The sequence below is a fragment of the Myotis daubentonii genome, chromosome 2, assembly GCF_963259705.1.
Source record: "Myotis daubentonii chromosome 2, mMyoDau2.1, whole genome shotgun sequence".
Lineage (NCBI taxonomy): Eukaryota > Metazoa > Chordata > Mammalia > Chiroptera > Vespertilionidae > Myotis > Myotis daubentonii.
The window spans coordinates 105794463-105820896 of record NC_081841.1 but is presented as its reverse complement, the minus strand read 5'-3'; the positions used below and the strand labels follow the sequence as shown (position 1 = coordinate 105820896).

At 43.3% G+C, this 26434-nt stretch overlaps 1 protein-coding gene across 2 annotated transcripts in view; it reads right to left on the bottom strand.

The window, feature by feature from the left end:
* Nucleotides 1-26434, bottom strand: part of B3GLCT (beta 3-glucosyltransferase) — a 162452-nt gene that overhangs the window by 103358 nt on the left and 32660 nt on the right. For both annotated transcript variants that reach the window (XM_059684099.1, XM_059684100.1), the window contains one exon: nucleotides 19605-19714. In XM_059684099.1, coding sequence (XP_059540082.1) covers nucleotides 19605-19714 — 110 coding nt within the window. The remainder of the gene's footprint in view (nucleotides 1-19604; nucleotides 19715-26434) is intronic.

Here is a 26434-nt window from a genome sequence, read left to right as displayed (position 1 = left end):
TTCTAAACCTGATATAAAGAGGAGGAATCTGCAGATCTCTCTGTAGCTCCTGCTGGGTGGCCCCAGGCAATGGCTGACTTTGCACCTCCTAGGACAGTGATGGCAAACCTTTTGAGCTCGGCGTGTCAGCATTTTGAAAAACCCTAACTTAACTCTGGTGCCGTGTCACATATAGAAATTTTTGATATTTGCAACCATAGTAAAACAAGGACTTATATTTTTGATATTTATTTTATATATTTAAATGCCATTTAACAAAGAAAAATCAACCAAAAAAATGAGTTCGCGTGTCACCTCTGACACGCGTGTCATAGGTTCGCCATCACTGTCCTAGGAGATCTAAGAGCCAGTGTACTCAGTGGTCAGTGTGAGACCATACCAGATTACAACTCTTCACATCCATAAGTGATATACTCAAGGGACAGATTCAATGAACACCAAAGCCCCACTGAAGCAAGTCCTGCTCCATAAGGGTGTCTCTTGCACAGCAGCTCTCCCACTATAGTCTCAGCTGATCCCCACAGCCAATTGGCCTAGAGGCCAATTCCTCCCAGTGATACCAACAGCAATCAAGGCTCAACTACAACAAGACTGTGCACACAGCCCACAAAAAGGTACACCAAGAGTGTCCACCTCAGGTGACTAGGGAGGCTGAGCCACTGGGCCCAACAGGACACCCACAACATAAGGCCACTCTATCAATTCAAGGAGACCTAGCAGCTACCCAATACATAGAAAGAAACACAGGGAAACAGCCAAAAGGCAGAGACAAAGAAACATGTCACAAATGAAATAAATGGAAGAAAGCGAACTACTGGATACAGAGTTCAAAACAACAGTTATGAGGTTACTCAAGAATCTTCTAAAAACCTCCAAGGAACTTAGTGAGACCTTCAAGGATCTTAGTGAGAATGCAAAAAAAAAAAAAAAATGGAAAAGGACCAGTCAAAAATTAAGCATACACTGACTGAAATAAAGAATAATATACAGGGATTCAACAGTAGACTAGAGGATCCCAAGAATCAAGTCAATGATTCAAAATACAAGGAAGCAAAAATACCCAACCAGAATAGGAAAAAGAAAAAAGAATCCAAAAATATGAATACAGTGTAAGGAGCCTCTGGGACAGCTTCAAGCGTACCAACATCTGAACTATGGGGGTGCCAGAAAAAGAAAGAGAGCAAGATATTGAAAACCTATTTGAAGAAATAATGACAGAAAACTTCCCCTACCTGGTGAAAGAAATAGACTTACAAGTCCAGGAAGTGCAGAGAACCCCAAACAAGAGGAATCCAAAGAGGACCACACCAAGACATATCATAATTAACACACTGTATGCGAGAAATGTATTTATACATTTTACGTTGACTGGTAGTAGAGCGCGGGACATGTATTAATACGTTTTTTATAGACTAGCGGTAGAATGAGGGTAACGTATAAATAAGTTTATTTTTATACTTTCTTATTGCTCTAAAGGGATGCTAACATGCAGATATATGAATTCCAAAGGACAAAATTTGGGTCTCTAACACATATAATGGTGAATTATGTATGTACTTCCAGGTATAACGGTAATCAATCTATTCAACTGCAAAAATGGCCCACACCACCTGTTGGCGCATGATAAAAACTACCCGCAAACAATGTGTTAAAATGCCAAGGGCAAAAGACAAAGAAGAAATCTTAAAATCAGCAAGAAAAAAACAGTTAGTTATCTACAAGGGAGTACCCATGTTATTGTCAGCTGATTTCTCAATAGAAACTATGCAGGCCAGAAGGGAGTGGATAGAAACATTCAAAGTGATGAATAGCAAGAACTACAACCAAGAATACTCTACCCAACAAAGCTATCATTTAGAATTGAAGGTCAGATAAAGAGCTTCACAGACAAGAAAAAGCTAAAGGAGTTCATCACCACCAAACCAGTATTATATGAAATGCTGAAGGGTATTCTCTAAGAAGAGAAAGAAGAAGAAAAAGGTAAAGATAAAACATTATGAACAAAGTGATAACAAATACATGTCTATCAACAAGTGAATCTAAAAATCAAATGAATAAAAAATCTGATGAACAGAATAAATTGGTGAACGGAATAGAATCAGGGGCATGGAAATGGAACAGAATGACGATTCTCAGAGGGAGGGGTTGTGGGGGGTGCGGGAAGAGATTAGACAATGATCTTATAGGCATGTATGCAGTACATATGGACACAGACAATAGGGTGGCAAGGGCCTGGGGTGAGGTGGGAACCAGGTGGAGAGGAGCTATGGGGGGAGAAAAAGAGGAACATATGTAATAATCTCAACAATAAAGATTAAAAAAAAAAGTACAGCCCTGAAAAGTGAATAAAAACCAAAAACCTAGAGATGGGAGTGACAACTTACAATTACCCCAATCCTATATAATAAAGAGGTAATATACAAATTGACCATCACACCCTCACACAAGACAGCTGCCCCTATGTGGTCAAAGATGGCCATCCCCATGTAGTCACAAGATGGCCAGCAAGGGAGGGCAGTTAAGGGCGACCAGGCCAGCAGAGGAGGGTAGTTGGGGGTGACCAGACCAGCAGAGGAGGGCAGTTGGGGGTGACCAGGTCTGCAGGGGAGGGAGTGCAGTTGGGGGGGGGGGACCAGGCTGGAAGAGGAGGGCAGTTGGGGGCAATCAGGCCAGCAGGGGAGGGCAGTTGGGGGTGATTGGGCCTGCAGGGGAGCAGTTAGGTGTGGATCAGGCTGGCAGGCAGAAGCGGTTAGGGGCAATCAGGCAGGCAGGCAGGCAAGTGGTTGGGAGCCAGCAGTCCGGATTGTGAGAGGGATGGCTGACTGATGGGAGTCAGAAATCCCCCAAGGGGTCCCAGATTGGAGAGGGTGCAGGTTGGGCTGAGGGACACCCCCCCACCCCCGCCCCAGTGCACAAATTTCGTGCACTGGGCCTCTAGTTATTTCAGAAAATAAAGGAAATAGTTACACCACTCTTGTAATGGCTCTAAGTGCAGTATTAAATTTTACATTGAAAGTGGGATATTTAAAAAAAGTTGTATATTTACGCATTATAAGGATAAAAAATGTTTCTGGATTTTTTTGTTGTTGTTTTTAATCCTCACCTGGGGATATTTTTTCCATTGATTTTTAGAGAACGTGGAAGGGGAGGGGGCGGAGAAGAGAGAGACAGAGAGAGAGAGACAGCCATGAGAGAGAGAGACATCAATTGTTTGCCTACCACATACACCCGGGTGTCGAGGATGGAACCAGCAACTGAGGTACATGCGCTTGACTGGGAATTGAACCCAAGACCCTTTGGTGCTCAGGGCAAAGTTTTAACTACTTAGCAATACTGGCCAGAGCAATGTTCGTGTTTTTAATAAGACCACATTTTAGCACCTTGAGGCAACATAGGCACAGGTAATTAATTCCTTGCCAAATCAGAAAGAACAGCTAGAAGCAGATGCATAATCACAGAAATCATTTCATTCTTGCTCCTTAATTGTTTGGGCAGATATTGGAGTCAAGTGCAACCTGACTAAAAGTAATGAATAAATAAACAGCAATTCTAGACATCTGATCAGATGAGAGGAATAAATATTCAGGGCTATAAGATAAATATTCAAATGATAAAAGTTACTGTGAGTTCCTCCCTCACTAAACCACTTTTGTGACTGCTCATGGTGGGTTAATCGATGGAGAAACCCAAAGTTGCCACATGAAGACTTTGTGGTCAGGTCCCAGGGGACAGCCTATTCCATTAGAGGTCCATTACACACCTGCCAACCCTTGGGACTGTCCCTTAAAGGAGCCAGAACGCTCCCCGCCACAGTGCTGGGGACATCCTGACATCTTCCACCTCAGAATCTGTTTCTACGGCTCCTGAATGAGCTGTCCATTCTTTCTAGAGAATATGTAAATTTCTTAAAACAAGTTCTAATTAAGTTTTAACTAGGGGCCACAGCTGCCTCTTAGAAGGACTTTGCCTCCCTCGTTTTGTGCATCTCAGCATTTAGTTCTCTGTAGTTAGTTCATCTTTTCTAGTTTCATGTACTAGTAGTTCTAGATCAGGGTATTTCATTGTTACCCCAAGTATTGTCTGCAGATCCTATGTTAGTCATCAACAATCTTTGAATCTCTAAAATACTATTCATGGGATAAATTCAACTTTTAATCACATATATAGCATAAAAATTCTATAAAGAGAAAAAAAGGAAACAGTATTAAGTTTAGTTGCCCACTCCAAAATCTTTATGGCTATTTGAACAACCAAAAGACTTGTTAACCCAAACATAAAATGATCTAAATCTTAACAGGACACTCTGGATCGTGCGAGTGAATTAAATCCAAGGGTTAAAGTTTTGTCAAACTAAAACAGGTCCTCAAATAACATCATTCATTCAATGTTATTTTGTTATAACACTGATGAGGAAAAAAAAATTGATTCCCATCAGGGCTACTGTCTGTGTAGAGTTGATATTTTCTCCCCATTTTTCGTGGGTTTTCTCCTTGCCTTCCAGTTTCCTCCCACATCCCAAAGATGTGCCTGCTTGGTTAGCTGACGTGTCTACATTGTCCCAGTCTGAGGGAGTGTGAGCATGGGTGTGAACGAAGGGTCACAATGAAAGGGCATCTTGTCCAGGGTGGGTCCCACCTTGTGTACTAAGCTGCTGAGACCCAGAACTAGAATAAGTGGGATGGAAAATCACTACCTCATTTTTTATTCATCTTTCTTAAATGGGTATATAGCTCACCTTGATTTCAGTATTAGAAGAGTTTGAAGTATTAGAAAAGTTATTTAGAAGTCTGGTGATGTTTTTGTGACCAAAAATATGCCATAGAAATGTAAATGTAACACTTGTTTCTATCAATTAGCCTAGGGTGAAACTGGTTTCATTAAACGTCACTTCTCTTAAAATCACAGTTCCCAAGAACCTATCAACGTTAGGTTCTTGACTATACTTGGGCATTAGAAGAATTTCAGAATAAGAAAACTGTGCTAGATCGATGAGAACCAAGATGGCGGCATAGGTTAACGCCGGAGTTTGCTGCTTTGAACAACTACTTCAAAAGTGAAACCAAAAAACGGAAGGGACATCACCCAGAACCACAGGAACACTGGCTGAGTGGAAGTCCTACAACTAGGAGGAAAGAGAAACGCACACGGACACTCAGAGGAGGCGCAGTGCTGAAGTCAAATTCTGAGGTGCGGAGTGCGCGGAGCGGGCTGGCGGCGGAGGGCGCGGTTGTTGTTTTCAATCGGGAGGGAGTCGCAGACTCTGAGCACCAGATCCGGGCGAGTCTTTAGGGACCCAGACTCAAACGGGAGAAGCGGGACTGTCTGGCTTCGGTCAGAGCGAGTGCAGCTTTCTCTCCGAGCTTTGCAGCGGGTGCTGGGACTCAGAGAGGCAGAGCCCCTTGGGACAGGACTGAGAGCCGCCATAACTGCTCTCTCCAGCCCACCCTGTTGATCCTGTGCGACCCGCCCCGCCCAAGCCCTGCACAGAGGCATTTGCCGGATAGCCTCAGGCAAAGGCTAGATTAGCACCTCCCTAGAGGGCAGAAGTTCTCTCACTGCTGACACAGCTGATTCTCATAGCCACTTGGCCTGGAGATCAAACCCTCCCTGGAATTAGCTACAACAATCAAGATTTATCTATAAGACTGCGAACAAAGACCACTAGGGGGTGCACCAAGGAAGCATAACAAAATGCAGAGACAAAGAAACAGGACAAAATTGTCAATGGAAGAAATAGAGTTCAGAACCACACTTTTAAGGTCTCTCAAGAACTGTTTAGAAGCTGCCGATAAACTTAATGAGATCTACATGAAAACTAATAAGACCCTCGATCTTATATTGGGGAACCAACTAGAAATTAAGCACACACAGACTGAAATAACGAATATTATACAGACGCCCGACAGCAGACCAGAGGAGCGCAAGAATCAAGTCAATGATTTGAAATGCGAGGAAGCAAAAAACATCCAACCGGAAAAGCAAAATGAAAAAAGAATCCAAAAATGCGAGGATAGTGTAAGGAGTCTCTGGGACAGCTTCAAGCGTACCAACATCAGAATTATAGGGGTGCCAGAAGATGAGAGAGAGCAAGATATTGAAAACCTATTTGAAGAAATAATGACAGAAAACTTCCCCCACCTGGTGAAAGAAATGGACTTACAGGTCCAAGAAGCTCGGAGAACCCCAAACAAAAGGAATCCAAAGAGGACCACACCAAGACACATCACAATTAAAATGCCAAGAGCAAAAGATAAAGAGAGAATCTTAAAAACAGCAAGAGAAAGAAACTCAGTTACCTACAAGGGAATACCCATACGACTGTCAGCTGATTTCTCAACAGAAACTTTGCAGGCCAGGAGGGAGTGGCAAGAAATATTCAAAGTGATGAATACCAAGAACCTACAACCAAGATTACTTTATCCAGCAAAGCTATCATTCAGAATTGAAGGTCAGATAAAGAGCTTCACAGATAAGGAAAAGCTAAAGGAGTTCATCACCACCAAACCAGGATTATATGAAATGCTGAAAGGTATCCTTTAAGAAGAGGAAGAGGAAGAAAAAGGTAAAGATACAAATTATGAACAACAAATATGCATCTATCAACAAGTGAATCTAAGAATCAAGTGAATAAATAATCTGATGAACAGAATGAACTGTTGATTATAATAGAATCAGGGACATAGAAAGGGAATGGACTGACTATTCTTGGGGGGGAAAGGGGTGTGGGAGATGTGGGAAGAGACTGGACAAAAATCGTGCACCTATGGATGAGGACAGTGGGTGGGGAGTGAGGGCGGAGGGTGGGGCGGGAACTGGGAGGAGGGGAGTTATGGGGGGGAAAAAAAAGGAACAAATGTAATAATCTGAACAATAAAGATTTAATTAAAAACAAAAAAAACAAAACAAACAAACAAACAAACAAAAAAAAAAAGAAAACTGTGCTAGCTTATCATTAAAGAGAGGCTCCCTTCCTGCTTTAGTTAATATTCCATTTATTATCACAAAAACTAAATGATGGTGGACAGGGGATTTACTAATGAGATTGCTTAAAATGTATTTAAATGTAAAACCAATATTGCCACCTAGTGGTCAACTGGGTCACCTACAAAACAGGCTGTCGTAAATATCAAGGACAATAACATTATGTATATGCACACAAACTAATAAATAAGCACAGAATAAAGTGCAAGAAAAGTTTAACTATTTCTGATGAACAAAGCTGTTCTCTATATTTTAGAAGCTGAGAAAAACGCATCAATGACAATACAGTTGCTGATGTTGTGTTTGGCATCCTAAGTGCCCTGGGGGATACAGGGAGGAGCACAGAGGGATCTCCCTTCCTTCTGACTCTGAGGGCAGGACAGTGCCCTAGAGGACCAAGGACACACAGGGCGCCCATGTTGGGGCCTCAAATGAGCACCAAGTTTACCAGTAGAACATGGAAGAAAGTTCATCAAAATAACAGTGATAATAACATGCAGCCACAGGCTACAACCTTGAGGATGGACGGGTCTGGAGGCCATCATGCTGAGTGAAAAGCCAATCATGAGAAGTGTATGATTCTATTTATAAGAGGTTCCTAGAGAAGTCAAATCCATAGAGACAGAAAGGATGGTAGGTGCTGGGGCTGAAGAAGGGGGACAGAGTTTCAGTTGGGAAGGTTAAAAAGTTCTGGAAATGGGTTGCACAATGTAAAGGTACTTTACACTATAATATTGTATACTTAAAAATGATTAAGATGGAGAGTTCCAAAATGGCGACCAGCAGGAAGGTAGGGAGGGAGAGAGTGTGAGAGCGCAAGGAAGTGATAGAGGAGTGTGTGGACGCGTGGTGTGTGTGTGTGTGTGTATGAGCTAGCGACAGTTAGATTCTGCAGGTCTTCTAAGGGGCTGCTAAACTGGGCAGTCTTAGGCGGCGGAGTCCCACTCCCTGCGCGGACACTCCTGGGCGGCCAGCACAGGCACAGCGACCACGCCATCTTGGGAAACAGAGCTGCTTGAGACTAGGATCCTGGCCTCAGCACCACCCAGTCTGATCTCAGACGCATACCAGGACCCTGCAGGCACTGGGGACAGAGACCTGCGACCACAGCTACAGACCTGCGGATTCCAAAAGTTCAGAAATCCCCGCAGCAGATCCATGAGTAACAGAGCCCATCCCCCCTTCCCACAGAGCCCATCCCCGCTTCCCCCGCAGGCTTTCGGGCAGCGCCAGAGTAACTAACTGATAGACCCACCCCTTGCCTGGGCCTCAGCACTCCAGGAACTTTAGCCTGGAAGTGCGCGAGCACCTTGGAACTGATCCTACACGCACTGCCGGCTTCTGAGCCCTGGGCTGGGAGCAATCGCGCGAACACCGGGAATTTGTCCCGCGTATCACAGGCCCAGGGACCCCGATTCTCTGGGCAGGAAGCAGCACCAAGCACCAGTGACTTGACTGTGTTTCTTTTCACCTGCGCCTGAGATCCTGATTTCCTGTGCATTCATACTAAGAGCCAGTGACTCCAATTCCTGGTGCAAGGGCACACAGGGACCCTGATTCTCAAGGCAAGGTCACGCGAAGCAACAGAGACTCTGATACTGGATTCTGGGGAACTCTGACTCCTGGCGCATGCTAGGGGGCTCTGGTTTTCAACATGCTTCAGGGGGGTCTCTGTTTCAGCACGGTGCAGGCAGGGTCCCTGATTCTAAGGGCGTGTACGAGGCCACATTGAGAGCTGACAAAACTGACTCTGAGCGAGCCTGGTTCCCACCAACCCACAACAACCACACATCTTAGTGTCAGAGCTCTTCAGTGACACTAGGGTGGTGGGAGGCTCCCACTGCACACGGCCCAGGCCCATGCAACTCGACGTTTGAACCATCGGGAGATAATTAGAATGAAGAGACGAAACAACACCCAGAGGAAAGAAAACGAGTAGTCACCAAGAAAGGACATTAATGAAGTTGAAGCATGCAACATGACAAAAAGAATTCAGAATAATGATTGTACAATTCATTCACCGGATGGATGAGAAAATCAACAACCTATGCAAGAATCAGAAAGAAATGAAAAGTGATATAGCTACAATCAAAAACACGATGGAAAGTTTCAACAGCAGACTAGAAGAAGCAGAGGACCGAATTAGTGAATTAGAAGATAAGGCAGAGAAACAAGCTCAATCTGAACAGCAACTGGAGAAAAAAATTTAAAAGCAGGAGGAGAGCCTAAGGGAGCTTCGGGACAACATGAAACGAAGTAACATACGCATAATAGGGCTGCAAGAAGGACAAGAAGAGCAGCAAGGATTAGAAAATCTATTTGAAGAAATAATGTCAGAAAACTTCCCAGATATGGGGAAGAAAAAAGTTACACAAGTACAGAGAGTCCCAGGCAAGATAAACCCCAAAAGACCCACACCAAGACACGTCATAATAACGATGGCAAATGTACAAGACAAAGAGAGAATCTTAAAGGCTACAAGAGAGAAACAGAGAGTTACCTACAAAGGATCCCCCATCAGATTATCCAATGATTTCTCAACAGAAACACATCAGGCCAGAAAAGAATGGACAGAAATTTACAAAGTGATGCAAAGCAAAGGGCTGAATCCAAGAATACTCTATCCAGCAAGGCTATCATTCAAAATTGAAGGGGAAATAAGAAGCTTCACAGACAAAAAAAGGCTAAGGGAGTTTATCACCACCAAGCCAGCAATGCAAGAAATGCTAAAGGGACTGGTGCAAAAAGAAAAACTAAAAAGCCCAGAAAGAAAGCAGCCACAAAACAAAATAGAAATGGCTACAAACAAGTACCTTTCAATAATAACTTTAAACGTAAATGGACTAAATCGTCCAATCAAAAGACATCAAGTGGCTGAATGGATAAAAAAACATGACCCATATATTTGCTGTCTACAAGAGACCCACCTCATTAGAAGGGACTCACACAGACTGAAAGTGAAGGGATGGAAAAATATCTTTCAGGAAAATGGAAATGAAAAAAAAGCTGGGGTAGCAATACTTATATCAGACAAAATAGACCTCAAAGTAAAGGCCATAACAAGAGATAAGAAAGGCCCTTCATAATACTAAAGGGATCAATACAACAAGAGGATATAACCCTGATAAACATATATGCACCCAATGCAGGAGCACCCACATACATAAGAAAACTCCTGGAAGATATCAGGGGAGAGATCGACAACAATACAATCATAGTAGGGGACTTTAATACACCACTGACATCACTGGATAAATCCGCTAGACAAAAACTCAGCAAAGAAACAGCAATCCTAAATGACTCACTAGATCAGATGGACTTAATTGACATCTTCAGAAAACTTCACCCCAAAGCCACAAAATATACGTTCTTCTCAAGTGCTCATGGGACATCTTCAAAAATAGACCACATATTGGGTCACAAACAAAGTCTCCCCAAATTCAAGAAGATTGAAATCATACCAAGCATCTTCTCAGACCACAAGGCCATAATATTAGAAATAAACTACAACAAAAACAACTCAAAATACTAAAACACTTGGAAGCTGAATACCACGTTATTAAATATTGATTGGGTTACCAATGAGATCAAAGAAGAAATTAAAAACATCCTGGAAACTAATGACAATGAAAACACAACAATCCAAAACCTTTGGGACGCAATGAAAGCAGTCCTGAGAGGGAAGTTTATAGCTCTACAGGCCTATCTCAACAAACAAGAAAAAATGGTAGTAAATCATCTAAATCTACAGCTCAAAGAATTAGAAAGAGAGCAATAAGAAAAGCCCAGAGTGAGCAGAAGGAAGGAGATAATAAAGATTAGAGCAGAAATAAATGACATAGAGACCAAAAAAACAATACAGAAAATCAATGAAACCAAGAGCTGGTTCTTTGAAAGGATAAACAGGATTGACAAACCTCTAGCCAGGCTCACCAAGAAGCAAAGAGAAAGGACCCAAATCAACAAAATCAGAAATGAGAGAGGCGAAATAACAAAAGATCCCACAGAAATACGAATGATTGTTAAAAAATACTATGGACAACTCTACTCCAACAATCTAGACAACCTAGAGGAAATGGACATATTCCTAGAAAAATACAACATTCCAAAACTTAATCAGGAAGAATCTAAAAATCTCAATAGGCCAATAACTATGGAAGAAATTGAAGCAGTCATAAAAAGCTTCCATCAAACAAAAGCCCCGGACCAGACGGCTTCACAGGGGAGTTTTACCAAACATTCAAGGAAGAACTAAAACCTATCCTCCTCAGACTACTACAAAAAATCCAAGAGGAAGGAACACTTCCAAGTTCATTCTATGAAGCCAGCATCACCCTAATACCAAAACCAGGTAAAGACAACACAATGAAAGAGAATTACAGGCCAATATCCCTCATGAACATAGATGCCAAAATCCTCAACAAAATCTTAGCAAATCGGATCCGGCAGTACATCAGAAAGATCATACACCACGACCAAGTAGGATTTATCCCAGGGATGCAAGGATGGTACAATATCCGCAAATCAATAAACGTGATACATCACATAAACAAATTGAAAGAAAAAACCATATAGTCATATCAATTGATGCAGAAAAAGCATTTGACAAAATTCAACACCCATTTTTGATAAAAACTCTCAGCAAGGTGGGAATTATAGGATCATACCTCAACATAATAAAAGCCATATATGACAAACCCACAGCCAACATCATATTCAATGGACAAAAACTAACACCATTTCCCCTAAGAACAGGAACAAGACAGGGATGCCCACTCTCACCACTCCTGTTCAACATAGTGCTGGAAGTATTAGCCATTGCAATTAGACAAGAAGAAGAAATAAAAGGCATCCAAATTCGAAAAAAAGAAGTAAAACTGTCCTTATTTGCAGATGACATGATATTATACTTAAAAAACCCTAAAGACTCCATCAATAAACTATTAGACTTAATAAAAGAATTCGGCAATGTAGCAGGATACAAAATTAATGCCAAGAAATCTGAGGCATTTCTATACACCAATAGTGAACTTTCAGAAAGAGAGATTATAAAAACAATCCCGTTTACCATTGCACCGAAAAAACTAAGCTACCTAGGAATAAACTTAACTAAAGAGGTAAAAGACCTCTACTCAGAAAACTACAGGACGTTGAAAAAAGACATAGAGGAAGACATAAACAGATGGAAGAACATACCGTGTTCATGGATTGGTAGAATCAACATCATTAAAATGTCCATACTACCCAAAGCAATCTATAAATTCAACGCACTTCCCATTAAAGTACCAACAGCATACTTCAGAGATCTAGAACGAACTTTCCAAAAATTCATCTGGAATAAAAAAAGACCCCGAATAGCTGCAGCAATCCTGAAAAAGAACAAAGTAGGTGGGATCTCAATACCAGATATCAAGCTGTATTACAAAGCTACTGTTCTCAAAACTGCCTGGTACTGGCACAAGAACAGACGTATAGATCAATGGAATAGAATAGAGAGCCCAGAAGTCAGCCCCAACCAATACGTTCAATTAATACTTGACAAAGGAGGCAAGAACATACAATGGAGTCAAGATAGTCTCTTCAATAAATGGTGTTGGGAAAATTGGACAGATACATGCAAGAAAATGAAACTAGACCACCAACTTACACCATACACAAAAATAAACTCAAAATGGATAAAGGACTTAAATATATGACGGAAACCATACAAATACTAGAAGAATCCAAAGGCAACAAAATCTTAGACATATGCCGAAGCAATTTCTTCACCGATACAGCTCCTAGGGCATTGGAAACTAAAGAGAAAATAAACAAATGGGACTACATCAAAATAAAAAGCTTCTGCACAGCAAAAGAAACCATCAACAAAACAACAAGAAAACCCACTGTGTGGGAAAACATATTTGCCAATGTCATATCTGATAAGGGCCTAAACTCCAAAATTTATAGGGAACTCATACAACTTAACAAAAGGAAGACAAACAATCCAATCAAAAAATGGGCAAAGGACCTAAATAGACACCTTTCAAAAGAGGACATTCAGAAAGCCATGAGACATATGAAAACATGCTCAAAGTCACTAATCATCCGAGAGATGCAAATCAAAACAACAATGAGGTACCATCTCACACCTGTCAGACTGGCTATCATCAACAAATTAACAAACGACAAGTGCTGGAGAGGATGTGGAGAAAAAGGAACACTTGTGCACTGCTGGTGGGAATGCAGACTGGTGCAGCCACTATGGAAGACAGTATGGAGTTTCCTCAAAAAACTGAAAATGGAACTCCTATTTGACCCTGTGATCCCACTTCTAGGAATATATCCCAGGAAACCAGAAACACCAATCAGAAAGGATATATGCACCCCTATGTTCATAGCAGCACAATTCACCATAGCTAAGATCTGGAAACAGCCTAAGTGCCCATCTGTAGATGAATGGATTAGAAAACTGTGGTACATCTACACGATGGAATACTATGCTGCTATAAAAAAGAAGGAACTCTTACCATTTGCAACAGCATGGATGGAACTGGAGAGCATTATGCTAAGTGAAATAAGCTAGTCAATGAAGGAAAAATACCACATGATGTCACTCATTTCTGGATAATAAAGACCATTATAAACTTACTAGGGGCCCGGTGCACGAAATTCGTGCACTGGGTGTGGCGGGGGGGTGTCCCTCAGCCCAGCCTGCCCCCTCTCACATACTGGGAGCCCTCAGGCGTTGACCCCCATCACCCTCCAATCGCAGGATCGGCCCCTTGCCCAGGCCTGACGCCTCTGACAGAGGCGTCAGGCCTGGGCAGGGGACCCTCATTTCCCCCCATCACTGGTTCTGCCCCAAGCCCAGGCCTGATGCCTCTGGCCCAGGCATCAGGCCTGGGCAGGGGACCCCCAGACCCCTCTGATTCCTGGCTCTGCCTCTTGCCCAGGCCTGATGCCTCAGCCAGAGGCGTAGACCCCCATCACCCTCTGATTGCCTGATCGGCCCCTTGCCCAGGCCTGACGCCTCCACCAGAGGTGTCAGGCTTGGACAGGGGACCCCTATCTCCCCCAGATCACTGGCTCTGACCCGCGCCCAGGCCTGAGGCCTCTGGCCCAGGAATCATGCCTGGGCAGGGGACCTCCATCTCCCTCTGATCGCTTGCTCCACCCCCGCCCAAGCCTGATGCCTCTGACCCAGGCTTCAGGCCTGGGCAAGGGGACCATCATATCCCCCCAATCCCCGGCTCAGCCCCCCGCCCAGGCCTGATGCCTCGGCCAGAGGAGTTGACCCTCATCACTCTCCGATCACCAATCACCGGATCGGCCCCTTGACCAGGCCTGAGGCCTCCGGCAGAGGTGTCAGGCCTGGGCAGGGGACCCCCAGCTCCCCACGGTTTCAGGCTCCACCCCTGCCCAGGCCTAACGCCTCTGGCTAAGGCATCCGGCTCGGGCAGTGGGGACCTGCAGCTGCAGCAGCCCTGCGATCGTGGGCTCCGCTTTAGGCCCAGACAAGGGACCCCTAGCTCCCGGGACTGCCAGCTTCGACCATGCCCAGCTCCCATCGCTGGCTCCACCCCTACTTCCTGCTATCACTGGCCAGGGCGGCAAAGGCGCCTGATTCTCCGATCATGGCTGGGGGGCAGGGCAAAGGCGGCCCCAGGGCCGCCTTTGCCCTGCCCCCCAGCTCTTAGCTCCCCCCTGGGTTTCCGATCACTGTCAGTGGCAGGGGGCTTCTTCCTGCTTTCCCTTTCGCCTCCCTGCATTGTGCCTACATATGCAAATTAACCGCCATCTTGTTGGCAGTTAACTGCCAATCATAGTTGGCAGTTAATTTGCATATAGCCCTGATTAGCCAATGAAAAGGGTATCGTCGTACGCCAATTACCATTTTTCTCTTTTATTAGTGTAGATGAGCAAAAATAGATACAGAGGCAGAGCTGCCTCGAACAGACTGTCAAACTACAGCAGGAAGGCCGGGAGGGTGGGAGGGCAGGAGGGGGGCGGGTAAGAGATCAACCAAAGGACTTGTATGCATGCATATAAGCATAACCAATGGACATAAGACACTGGGGAGTAGGGGAGGCCAGGGGATTGTCAAGGGAGGGGGAAAAAAAGGAGACATATGTAATACTCTTTGTAATACTTTAAGCAATAAAAAAATAAAAAATAAAAACGCAAGTGATAAACCTGCCTTTATTTAGCATTTAATAAAGTCCTTGGATTATTGTCCTCTGGAAAAAAAAATGATTAAGATGGCAAATGTTATGTTGTATGTTTTTTTAATCATAATTAAAAATAACAACAGTAACAGTGGCACCAGCAACAAGAAAACAGTGGGTGGGACACCTGCTGATGTGAGGGCATAGGCAGTAATCCACACAGACAGCCCAGTCACATGGACAGTTTGAGACCCTCCCACCAGTCCTCCCTGGGGACAGAACTGTGTGCAAGGCTCAGGTTCTCTGACGTAACATGAGGCACCTTCTTTCTGTATCCAGAGAGGGCTGCTCATGCCCTGACCAGCCCCAGGATGTGGGTTCCCCAGAAGCCCCCAGGGTCGCACTGCTTCCTTGGTTCCAGCTTTCAGTCACTACCTATGAATGCTGCTAACTCCCAAACCAGCCATCTTGGGCTAAAACCTTCTTCCTGGGCTTCAAACAAATATGTAACCCCTAGCCACTGATAACCTCTACCTCAGATTTCACCTACAAAATCTTAGTCATCTGCACCCCATAACCTGCAAATCGGTCAGCCTCAGCCTCAGATGGTGGCCCCACCCCACCCCACCTCAGTCCTAGTTCGATGACTGTCCTGACCTCTCCTTCAGCCTCACATGGGCCCAATCTCCTCCAATTCTGGCCCCACGTTCACCCCTGCCACCCCTCATGTCAGTCCAGTGCTCTTTAAACTGCCTGTGACTAAGAAGGGTCTGTGCTCCCACTTTGGGCAGCATTGCCCTGGATGAGTCCAAGGGCCTTAGAATTAGGCTCCCACTCCACTCTTGGCTCTCTTAAAGCTGCCCTCCTCACAGCCACCAGTGAGAGTTTTAAAATGAAAATCTGAGCAGGTTAACACCTTAGGCCCATGGTTGGCAAACCGCGGCTCGCGAGCCACATGCGGCTCTTTGGCCCCTTCAGTGTGGCTCTTCCACAAAATACCACGTGCGGGAGCGCACGTACAGTGTGATTGAAACTTCGTGGCCCATGCGCAGAAGACGGTATTTTGTGGAAGAGCCAGTATTTTGTGGAAGAGCCACACTGAAGGGGCCAAAGAGTCGCATGTGGCTTGTGAGCCACGGTTTGCCGAGCCGCAGTTTGCCGACCACAGCCCTAGGCACTATCCCTAACAGTAATTCTCAACAGGGAATAGTGTTAGTACAGGGACTAGGGGTTGCTCCTATACCCAGTGCCAGGAGGACATCAAAGAAATCTCTCCGAGTGCCAGTAAAGCCCCAAGAAAGGCCTGGATCCACAAGGACACACAGCACGTCCATAGTCAGGCTCCGAGCTCCCCGCCAGGCCAGCTGCCTACATGCCCACCTCCCCCTTTACACCCACCCAGGGCAAAAGGCAAGGTCCTCACACACCATGCTCCTGCTTCTCACCTGGCTGCCTTTACCTGGCTGTTCACCTAGAAAGCCCTCCCCACTCCCACCCTCACCCAACCTACCTACCACCGATTTTTTTATTTAATACTAGAGGCCCGGTGCATGAAATTCGTGCATGTGGGGGGGGTCCCTCAGCCCTGGCTGCACCCTCTCCAATCTGGGACCCCTCAGGGGATGTCCAACTGCCACAGGGATCGGGCCTAATCTAGCAGTCGGGCATCCCTCTCACAATCCGGGACCGCTGGCTCCTAACCACTCACCTGCCTGCCAGCCTGATTGCCGCCTAACCACTCCCCTGCCAGCCTGATTGATGCCTAACTGCTCCCCTGCTGGCCTGATCACCCACAACTGCCCTCCCCTGCTGGCCTGATAGCCCACGCAGCGCGGAGCCACGGAACCCCCAGGCCTCACCGCGCAGAGCGGCCACCGGGCCCTGCCTCCACTGTGCGTGCGGCCATCTTGTGGTGATCATCTTTGTGGCAGCCATCTTGTGACAATATTGCACATGAGGGCACAAGGACCACCTAGGCTTTTATTAGTATAGATGGGCTCTCAGATCCTCTTAACAAATTTAGGCATACAACATAAGACTGTTGGCTGAAAGGACAATTTTGTAATTCGGATCTCTGGAGCTTATCCATCTGATTTAACTAAAACTTTATGCCTATTGAGAACTCCTCATTCCCCCTCCCAGCCAAGGCCCCTGGTAAAACCCTTCTGTCTTTGATTCTATGGATTTGACTATTTTAGATACCACATATAAGCAGAACCATGTCTTCCTGTGTCTGCACTTCCACTCTGCTTTAAAATTGCCCATTTATGAACCCGGCTCCTCTGCTGGACTGTGGGTTCTTCCAGTACAAGGATCTTGGCTTGCTGATCCTTGAACACCCAGTACTTTGCCCACAGTCGCTCTATCAAGACTGAATAAGTGAACGAGAGGCTCACAGGTAAATTCCTCCATAGACTAGGCAAGTCCCTGACATGTAAATGAAATCCAGATTGAGTCAATTTGTCTGAGTCTTCACTCCTGCCTTCTTCTGTTTGGTGAGTAGAATCCCTTAAGTTTGTCTGATCCAAGGCCACCCAACTAGACATGACCTTTCCCAGCCAAGGTATATGCAGGTGATTATGTTCTGGACAACGGTTTGTCAGGTCACATCCTCAGAAGAAAGCCGCTTGCCCTCCACACACTGGCACGCAGATGCAGTGGTGGGGAGTCAGCTTCTATCATGCAGATGAGGACACCTTAGCCCATGGTAAAGTAATGAGATGGAGGACCCTGGAGAAGAGCTGCCAGCCGCTGGCCCACCCATACCTGCACTGTTTGGGAGGGGACGTAAATCTCCAACTTCCTTAAGTCATTGTTCTGGTGTATGTGTGAATGAATTTTCTGGTTCTTCTCCATATTATCTCTCCAAGATTCAGTTAATTGTGAGATCATATTTTCCTAGCACCTCATCCCTGATTACTGAGCTTGGGGTAATTGCTATAGTTCAATGGAGCTACATTCTTTAATACTTGCTGGGATCCAACAGAGGGACTATGGGGGCTATTGGCCACCTTCATCCCCATAGTAGCTTCCTTTGTCCACTCCGTTAGGGCTCCATGGAGCAAGAGGAAGATGCCCAATCAGTCAAGAGGGCAGCATGTCTGCCTTTCTGGTAAAATCATAATAGGTTTATAGAAGAAAATCTCTAAAAGCTGGGTTTCCAGACAAAGAAGAATTTCAAACTCATCAAGCTGCTCCTAGCTCCAATCACAAAAAAAAAAAAAAAAAAAAAAAAAAAAAAAGCGGGCAATTGTTTCTTCCCCCTTAGAAGGTGTGATGCTCAAAGCAGAGGAGCCAAGGACCTGTCCTTGCAAGGATGTGGAGAGGCTGGATAAATTTTATATGTAAACCATTTCAAGATAAAGCACAATAAAGCTTAATCTCAGCCTTCAATCTCACTAACGTGGCTAATTTTTCCACTGCTATGTTCAACCCTCTATTTCCCAGCCCCCACCAACAGAAGGATAGCAATCCATCAAACATACATCTCCTGTCAGAGTTCTTCTGCAGACAAGAACTTCTGTCTTTTTTTTTTTTAATCCTCACCCTAAGATATTTTTTCCATTGATTTCTAGAAAGAGTGGAAGGGAGGGAAGAGAGGGAGAGAGAAAGAGAGAGAAACATCCATGTGAGAGAGACACATCAATTGGTTGCCTCCCACAAGTGCCCCTACTGAGGCTGGGGAACCTGCAACTAAGGTACACATGAGTCGAACCTGAGGTCTGTGGGCCTGAGGTCTGTGGGCCAACACTTAAACCACTGAGCCAAACCGGCCAGGGTTAAACACTTCTGTAGTATTTCTGTAGCATGGAGTAGCAGGCATGGAGGAATTTTTTTCCGCTTGGCCAAAGAGGAAAACACCTATATGGCAGCACAAGAAAGCAGATTTTCCTTTGCCCCAAACCTTCAGCATTAAATTCAGTTCATGTCTATTTTAAACTTTATCAAAATGTACCTGCATATGTCAACCTTTCTCTCCATGATCCTTCTCAGAAAATACATTATAATCAAATCAAAAGTTCAATTAATAATGTCTAATTAAAAACAGATTAAGATACTCACAGAGGAAACATCACATTGAGGTTAATGTAAACGTTATTTCAATATGATAATTTCCTTAGAACTTGCTACCAAAATTTTGAACATTAATTATCTCTACTATTGTAAGCTCTGCTTTAAAAAAGTTATTTCTTCTTTGTATCATACTTTATTACAAAACCACAATAGTCACATACAATTATATAATTCTCCTAAATTAAAAATATATATATAATAATTTAGGCTATGATGCTTTGAGCATTAGCAATTAACTAGCACATTTTAAACCATAAATAGTCAATATTAAATAAGCAAAACAAGTCAGAAGAGTTATTCTCATCTAAATAAAATTGATTCTCTACAGACCAAGAGCTTTGGAAAACATACACATATCAATAAGTAAATAATTAGCAGACATCCTAAGCTATTTTGACATACCTGGGTAAGATCTGCAGCTTGCTGTAAGATGCTTTTTCTTAACTCTTCTGCTCTTTTTACATGAAAAGAATTACTTTGACTCTGGATGACAAACACAATTCCTTTCAAATCTAGAACCAAAAAAGAAAAAAGTTTTCAGGTATTTATTTTTTGACAACTGAAATGATCTTGAAAACAAGTTTAAACTCTCAGTCCCCACCCCCGACCCCCGACCCTCGCTACAAGATAAGCCTGCAGGAAATAAACTCTTAAAAGGAAAACTCAATTTATATATAATTCTAGTGATAAAATATCTTTTGAAATTAATCTCCAATATTTCTTTCCCAGAAGTTAGCAAGTAAATAAGCTCATTGTATTAGGCGAAGTCTATGGTAAGCAACTATGGATTTGTCCTGCCTCTGTCAAAAAGAATGACTGTAAAAACAGGAAAGTGTGAAAATGTCTAGAACACTGCCTCCCTAGAAGCTGAAAAATCTTGTTTGCAAGTAGCCTTTTAATAACTCACACATAATCCTACACTGTGCTGTTACCTGTTATGGGTTGAATTACGTCCCCAAACTTCTTAGATTGAAGTCCTAACCCCCAGGATCTGAGAATGTAACCTTATTTGGAACTTGGTCTTTACAGAGATCAAGTTAAAGTGTGGCCTCGATCCAATATATTTAGTGTTCTTATAGAACAGTGGTTCTCAACCTTCTGGCCCTTTATTTTTATTTTTTTTTAAATATATTTTATTGATTTTTTTTTACAGAGAGGAAGGGAGAGGGATAGAGAGTTAGAAACATCGATGGGAGAGAAACATCGATCAGCCGCCTCCTGCACATCTCCCACTGGGGATGTGCCCGCAACCCAGGTACATGCCCTTGACTGGAACCGAACCCGGGACCCCACAGTCCGCAGGCCGACGCTCTATCCACCGAGCCAAACCGGTTTCGGCCCTTCTGGCCCTTTAAATACAGTTACTCATGTTGTGACCCAACCATAAAATTATTTTCGTTGCTACTTCATAACTGTAATGTTGCTTCTGTTATGAATCATAATGTAAATATCTGATATGCAGGATGGTCTTAGGCGACCCCTGTGAAAGGGTCGTTCGGCCGCCAAAGGGGTCGCGACCCACAGGTTGAGAACCGCTGTTATAGAACGAGGAACTGTGCACACAGACACAGAGAGGAAAGCTGATATGAAGACATAAGAAGAAGACAGCCATCTACAAGCCAAGGAGAGAGGCCTTGAAAGACACCAACCTTGCTGACACCTTGATTTTGCACTTCCAGCCTCCAGAACCATGAGACAAAATTCTGTTGTTTGAACCATATAATTGGTGGCACTTCGTTTCTACAGCCCTAGCAAACTAACACACTACCTCAAGACTGTCTGGCTGGCCCTACAAGGTGACATTCAAAGGTGACTGCATATGTCCCATGAGTTTACAAATAAATAACTCAGTCACCCCAGCCCTAACTCACAAGCCAGAACTGCGTGTTCTCTCCAGGAAAACAGCCACAGTTCCACAGAAGCAAGCTTTAGCAAAAAACTGTTGCATGCATGAAGTTCATGCACCAAGCTCACCTATGACAACACGGGCAGAATTTGCCAACCCCCTAAAGATTCACTGGAAGGTGGCTGGCTTTTCTACAAAGGCCAGCAGGGCAGAACCCCTGGAATGACATGCCCACCTGACCAGAAGGACTATCAAAGGCCATCCTGAGCAGACATGGTGGTTCAGACCCCACTGTGGAGAAGCACATTGGCCTCCTCTATTCTGAGCTTGTAATAAAGAAGCAAATAGAAACTGCCGCTGTGCCAGCACCCTGCCACCAGACAGCAGCGTTGGCAGAAGGCAGACGTCACATAAATTGTAGCCTCCAGCCAGGTTTACAGCAAATGAATGTGGGGACCATCCTCCCCTATAATTCTATTCATTTACTCACTCACTCAAATATTAATACAATAAACAGCTCCACAGTAAGCCATTTGGTCCTAAAAATAATCCCAACTGCTCTTTGTTTAAAACTCAATACAAAATTTAAAAGGAAATGCTGAACAATCTACTGAATATGACCTCATTGCTCTCTGGTAGGAGTGTACTAGTACATAAATATGAAGAGTCTACATATTGATCTTTACTTTAAGTCAGCTCTTGGCTCTATAAATTGGACACTTAAGGGCTTACATGCTGTTTTCTATTTCAATTAAAATGTAATTTTCCATCCACTACATCTGAAACATTAACACGAAGCAACATATTAAAAGAGGAGTTATAAGGATTTACGTTTGTAAAGAATTAAGGAAAAACTTCAGAGAAACTTTGCAAAATTTAATAAAGTTGAGGATAGACATTCCCAATGACCCAGAATTCTACTGCTAGTCACCACATTGAGAAACTCTCCCTCGTGTGTAAAGTGGTCTATAGCGGGCATGCGCCCAGCAGGATGTGTAAAAGGAAAACAATCGAAGAAACTCACGTATGCACTAACAAGATACACAAATTGGAAAACGATTCAATAATAAAAATTAACTAGTTCTATGGGCATCAAGCCAGATGAATACTGTAGATGAACTGTACAGATAGAATACTGAAAGCACAAGGGAATAATTGTATAAATCAATGGTTTATAAAAACATAAACACATAAAGTGGATATGTGCTATATAGCATGCATCTATAAGTACGTATAGCTGATATGAGTTTAAGGTTACTTGAGAATGATAAACAACATACCTGGATAATGGTTCAAAGGCTTCAGTTGTGTTAGTAATATCTTATTTCTTAAGCTAGGTGATAGATCCATGGATGTTCATTATGTTATTCTTTGTAGCTTTTTGTATGTACAAAATAATTCACAATGAAATTTCTAAGAAAGCAGATCCATGTGTCAAAGGCTAATGCTACGATCACCACAGTAACCAACTCCCACCATTTCTGCCAGACCAGCAGAGCTCCCACGGGTTTTTAGCTTGTCCAATGCAGAAAAAAGGCTTTGTAAGAAGAAAAATAAAAAAATTTTCCTCACATATTCGGGTCATGTGCTGTGAGCTGTATGTTTTGGTTTGGTTTTCTTTTTTTAAAATATATTTGTATTGATTTCAGAGAGGAAGGGAAGAGAGATAGAAACATCTATACTAATAAAAGGGTAATATGCTAATTAGACTGGACATCTTCCAGACATCCTTCCAGACGTCCTTCCGGACAAAGCCACGATGGCAGGGGCCGAGGCAGAGGCGGTTAGGGACGATCAGGCCAGCAGGGGAGGGCAGTTAGGGGCAACCAGGCTGACACGGGGGGGGGGGGGGCGGGCGGGGGAGGGGGTAACCAGGCAGGCAGAGTGGTTAGGGGCAATCAGGCAGGCAGGCAGGCAAGTGAGCAGTTAGGAGCCAGCATCCCAGATTGTGAGTTGGACATCCCACGAGGGGTCCCGGATTGGAGAGGGTGCAGGCCGGGCTGGGGGACACCTCTCCCATGCATGAAGTTCATGCACCAAGCCTCTAGTCAATGACAAGAGAGAATCATGGATCAGCTGCCTTCAGCACACCTCCTACTGGGGATAGAGACCACAAATCGGGTATATGCCCTGAACAGGAATCAAAACTATGACCTCCTGGTTCACAGGCTGAAGCTCAACCACTGAGCCACACTAGCTGGGCTGTATGTTTTTTCTGCTAAGAAGTCATCCCCTTCCTGTTCCATGTGCTTCAACCTTGCATGCTATGTGCACTCATTTAGCAAACATCACGGAATCTCTACGAAGTGCAAAGATCATGTCAGCATGGTCCAGTGTACTGTTGATCAACTGCAGACTGGTGTAGCCACTATGGAAAACAGTATGAAGGTTCCTCAAAAAACTAAAAATAGAACTACCATACGACCCAGGAATTCCACTTCTGGATATTTATCCAAAGAAACCCAAAACACTAATTTGAAAAGATTTATACACCCCTATGTTTACTGCAGCATCGTAGAAGCAACTTAGGTGTCCATCAGTAGACGAGTGGATGAAGAAAGATGTGGTACAATAGAATATTACTTGGTCATAAATAAGAATGAAATATTACCATTTGCAACAGCATGGATGAACCTAGAGGATATTATGCTAAGTGAAATAAGTCAGTCAGAGAAACACAAATACCATATGATTTCACTCATATGTGGAATCTAAAGAACAAAACAAAATAAAAACACACTTGTAGAAACAGAGGCCAAAGGTATGGTTGCCAGAGGGGAGGCAATGAGAGGGTGGGTAAAAAAAAAAAAAAAAAAGGTGAAGGGAACATAGTAATATTGTGATAGATGATTGCCCGAATTAGTGTGGGGTTCACACTGTAAGGTATATAAATATCAAATCACTATATTGTATAGTGATTGTTAGTTACCTGAAAGTAATGTAACTAACATAATATTGTATGCTATCTACACTTAAATTTTAAAAATAAATTTAAAAAATAAAGGAAGTATGCCATTATAACACAAAAGCAAAAGGGCAAAGCCAGAGCCCGCATGGGGTGCTGTGAGAACACAGAGGAGGGGGAGCCACTGCAAAGAGAGCTTCTGGAGGAGGTGTTTCCAGCTTCCCTTAAAAAGCAGCCGTTTTCTGCAGCTTAGGCTCGGGGAGTTCCAGATCAGCAGCACAGAGAGAGAGGCACGGTTATCACTGAGCCACAGCAGCCTTATATCTGTAGCATTCCTGAGTGGGTGACAAGGAAGTGTGACAGGCACTTCTGAGGCCAGGATGCAGGAACAAGTCAGTGATAAAGTTAGAAAAGGAGGCTGCCTCAGCCAAATCAGATCATGAAGGATTTATAGGCTTCACTCAGAGGACTCCAGATCAATAATTTTCAAACTTGAAACATGCTCAAGAACTGCCTGGGGCCCCAGACAGTAGGACTCAAACCTTCACAGTCCTCCCCTCTCTTCTCTGCATGTCCTTAGGACAGTATTCTCATCTTTTCTTAGGGGAATTTAAGACCCTCACAGTTAGGTATGGCTAAGGAATAGGATGCATATGTGGGAGTTACAGATATTAAGGCAAAAAAGGAAAGGTGCTCCCAGTTCCTAAAATCCTGATCATAATGACAGAAAATCATTTCCATGCCATTCAGCCATAGCCCCTTCCAAAAGAGAACCAAGTTAGCACAGATTAATGTTGAAAACAGCCTATGTGCTTAAATCTTCGCTGTTCTGTAAATCAGCATCACTAAATATTTTCTTATTTTATCTTTACTATAGGAAATATTACATATATCCCATTTTTTTCTACCATTGAACCCCTATAGCCCGCCCCCATCACCCATCCCAAGCCTTCACCAGCCTAATGTCTGAGTCCATGGGTTATGCATATATGCATACAAGTTCTTTGGTTGATCTCTTCCCAACCACACACCCACCGCCACCTTCCTTTTGAGATTCAATTGTTGGTGGTCTGTTCCATGCTTCTATGTCTCTGGATCTATTTTGTTCATCAGTTTATTTTGTTCATTAGATTCCACATATGAATGAGATCATGTGATACTTGTCTTTCTCTGACTGGCTTATTTCACTTAGCATAATACTCTCCAGGTCCCTCCATGCTATCTCAAAGGGTAAGAAATACTTCTTTTTTACTGCTGCATAGTATTAGGTCCCACAGTTTTTTATCCACTCATATACTGATGGGTACTTGGGCTGTTTCCAGATCTTAGCTATTGTAGATTGTGCTGCTATGAACATAGGGGTGCAAACATTCTATCTTCTTGGTGTTTTGGGTTACTTTGGATATATTCCTAGAAGTGGGATCACTGGGTCAAATGGAAGTTCCTAATTTAATCTTTTGAGGAAAAATATTCTTTCTTCCATAGTAGCTGCACCAGTCTGCATTCCCACCAGCAGTATACAAGGGTTCCATTTTCTCCACATCCTTGCCAGCACTTGTCATTTGTTGATTTGTTGATGGTAGCATTCTGACAGGTACGAGGTAATACCTCATTGTCATTTTAAATTACATCTCTCTAATAAGTGACTTTGAGCACTTTTTCATATGTCTCTTGGCCATGCGTGTGTCCACTTTGTCTATTTAGGTCCTTTGCCCATTTTTTAATTGGATTTTTTGTCTTCCTTTTGTTAAGGTGTATGAGTTCCTTATATATTTTGGATATTAATCCTTTATCAGATGTATCATTGCCAAATTTATTCTCCCAATCAGTGGGCTCCCTTTTCATTTTGCTGATGGTTTCTTTTGCTGTGCAGCTTTTTATTTTGATGTAGTCCCACTTGTTTATTTTCTCCTTTCCTTTACCCTCAGATATGTATCAAACATATTACTACAAGAAATGTCTGAGATTTTGCTGCCTGTGGTTTCTTCTAGAATTTTGATGGTTTCACATTTTACATTTAAGTCTTTTATCTGTCCATTTGGAGCTTATTCTTGTGTATGTAAGTTGGTGGTCTAGTTTCTTTTTGTTTTTCTTTTTTCTTTTCTTTTTTTTTGCATATACCTGTCCAATTTTCCCAACACCATTTATTGAAGAGACTGTCTTGACTGCATTGTATGCTCTTGCCTCCTTGGGCAAATATTAACTGAGTGTAATGGCTTGGGTCAATTTCTGGGTCTCTGTTCTATTCCATTTATCTATATGTCTGTTCTTGTGCCAGTACCAGGCTGTTTTGACTACAGAGGCTTTTAACTGGATATCTGGTAATGTGATACCTCCAACTTTGTTCTTCTTCGTCAAGAGTGCTGCAGCTATTCAGGGCCTTTCTTGGTTCTCCACAAATTTTTGGAGTATTTGTTCTAGGTAGTATTTGTTAAATAGGCCATTGATAATTTAATAGGGCTTGCACTGAATCTATAAATT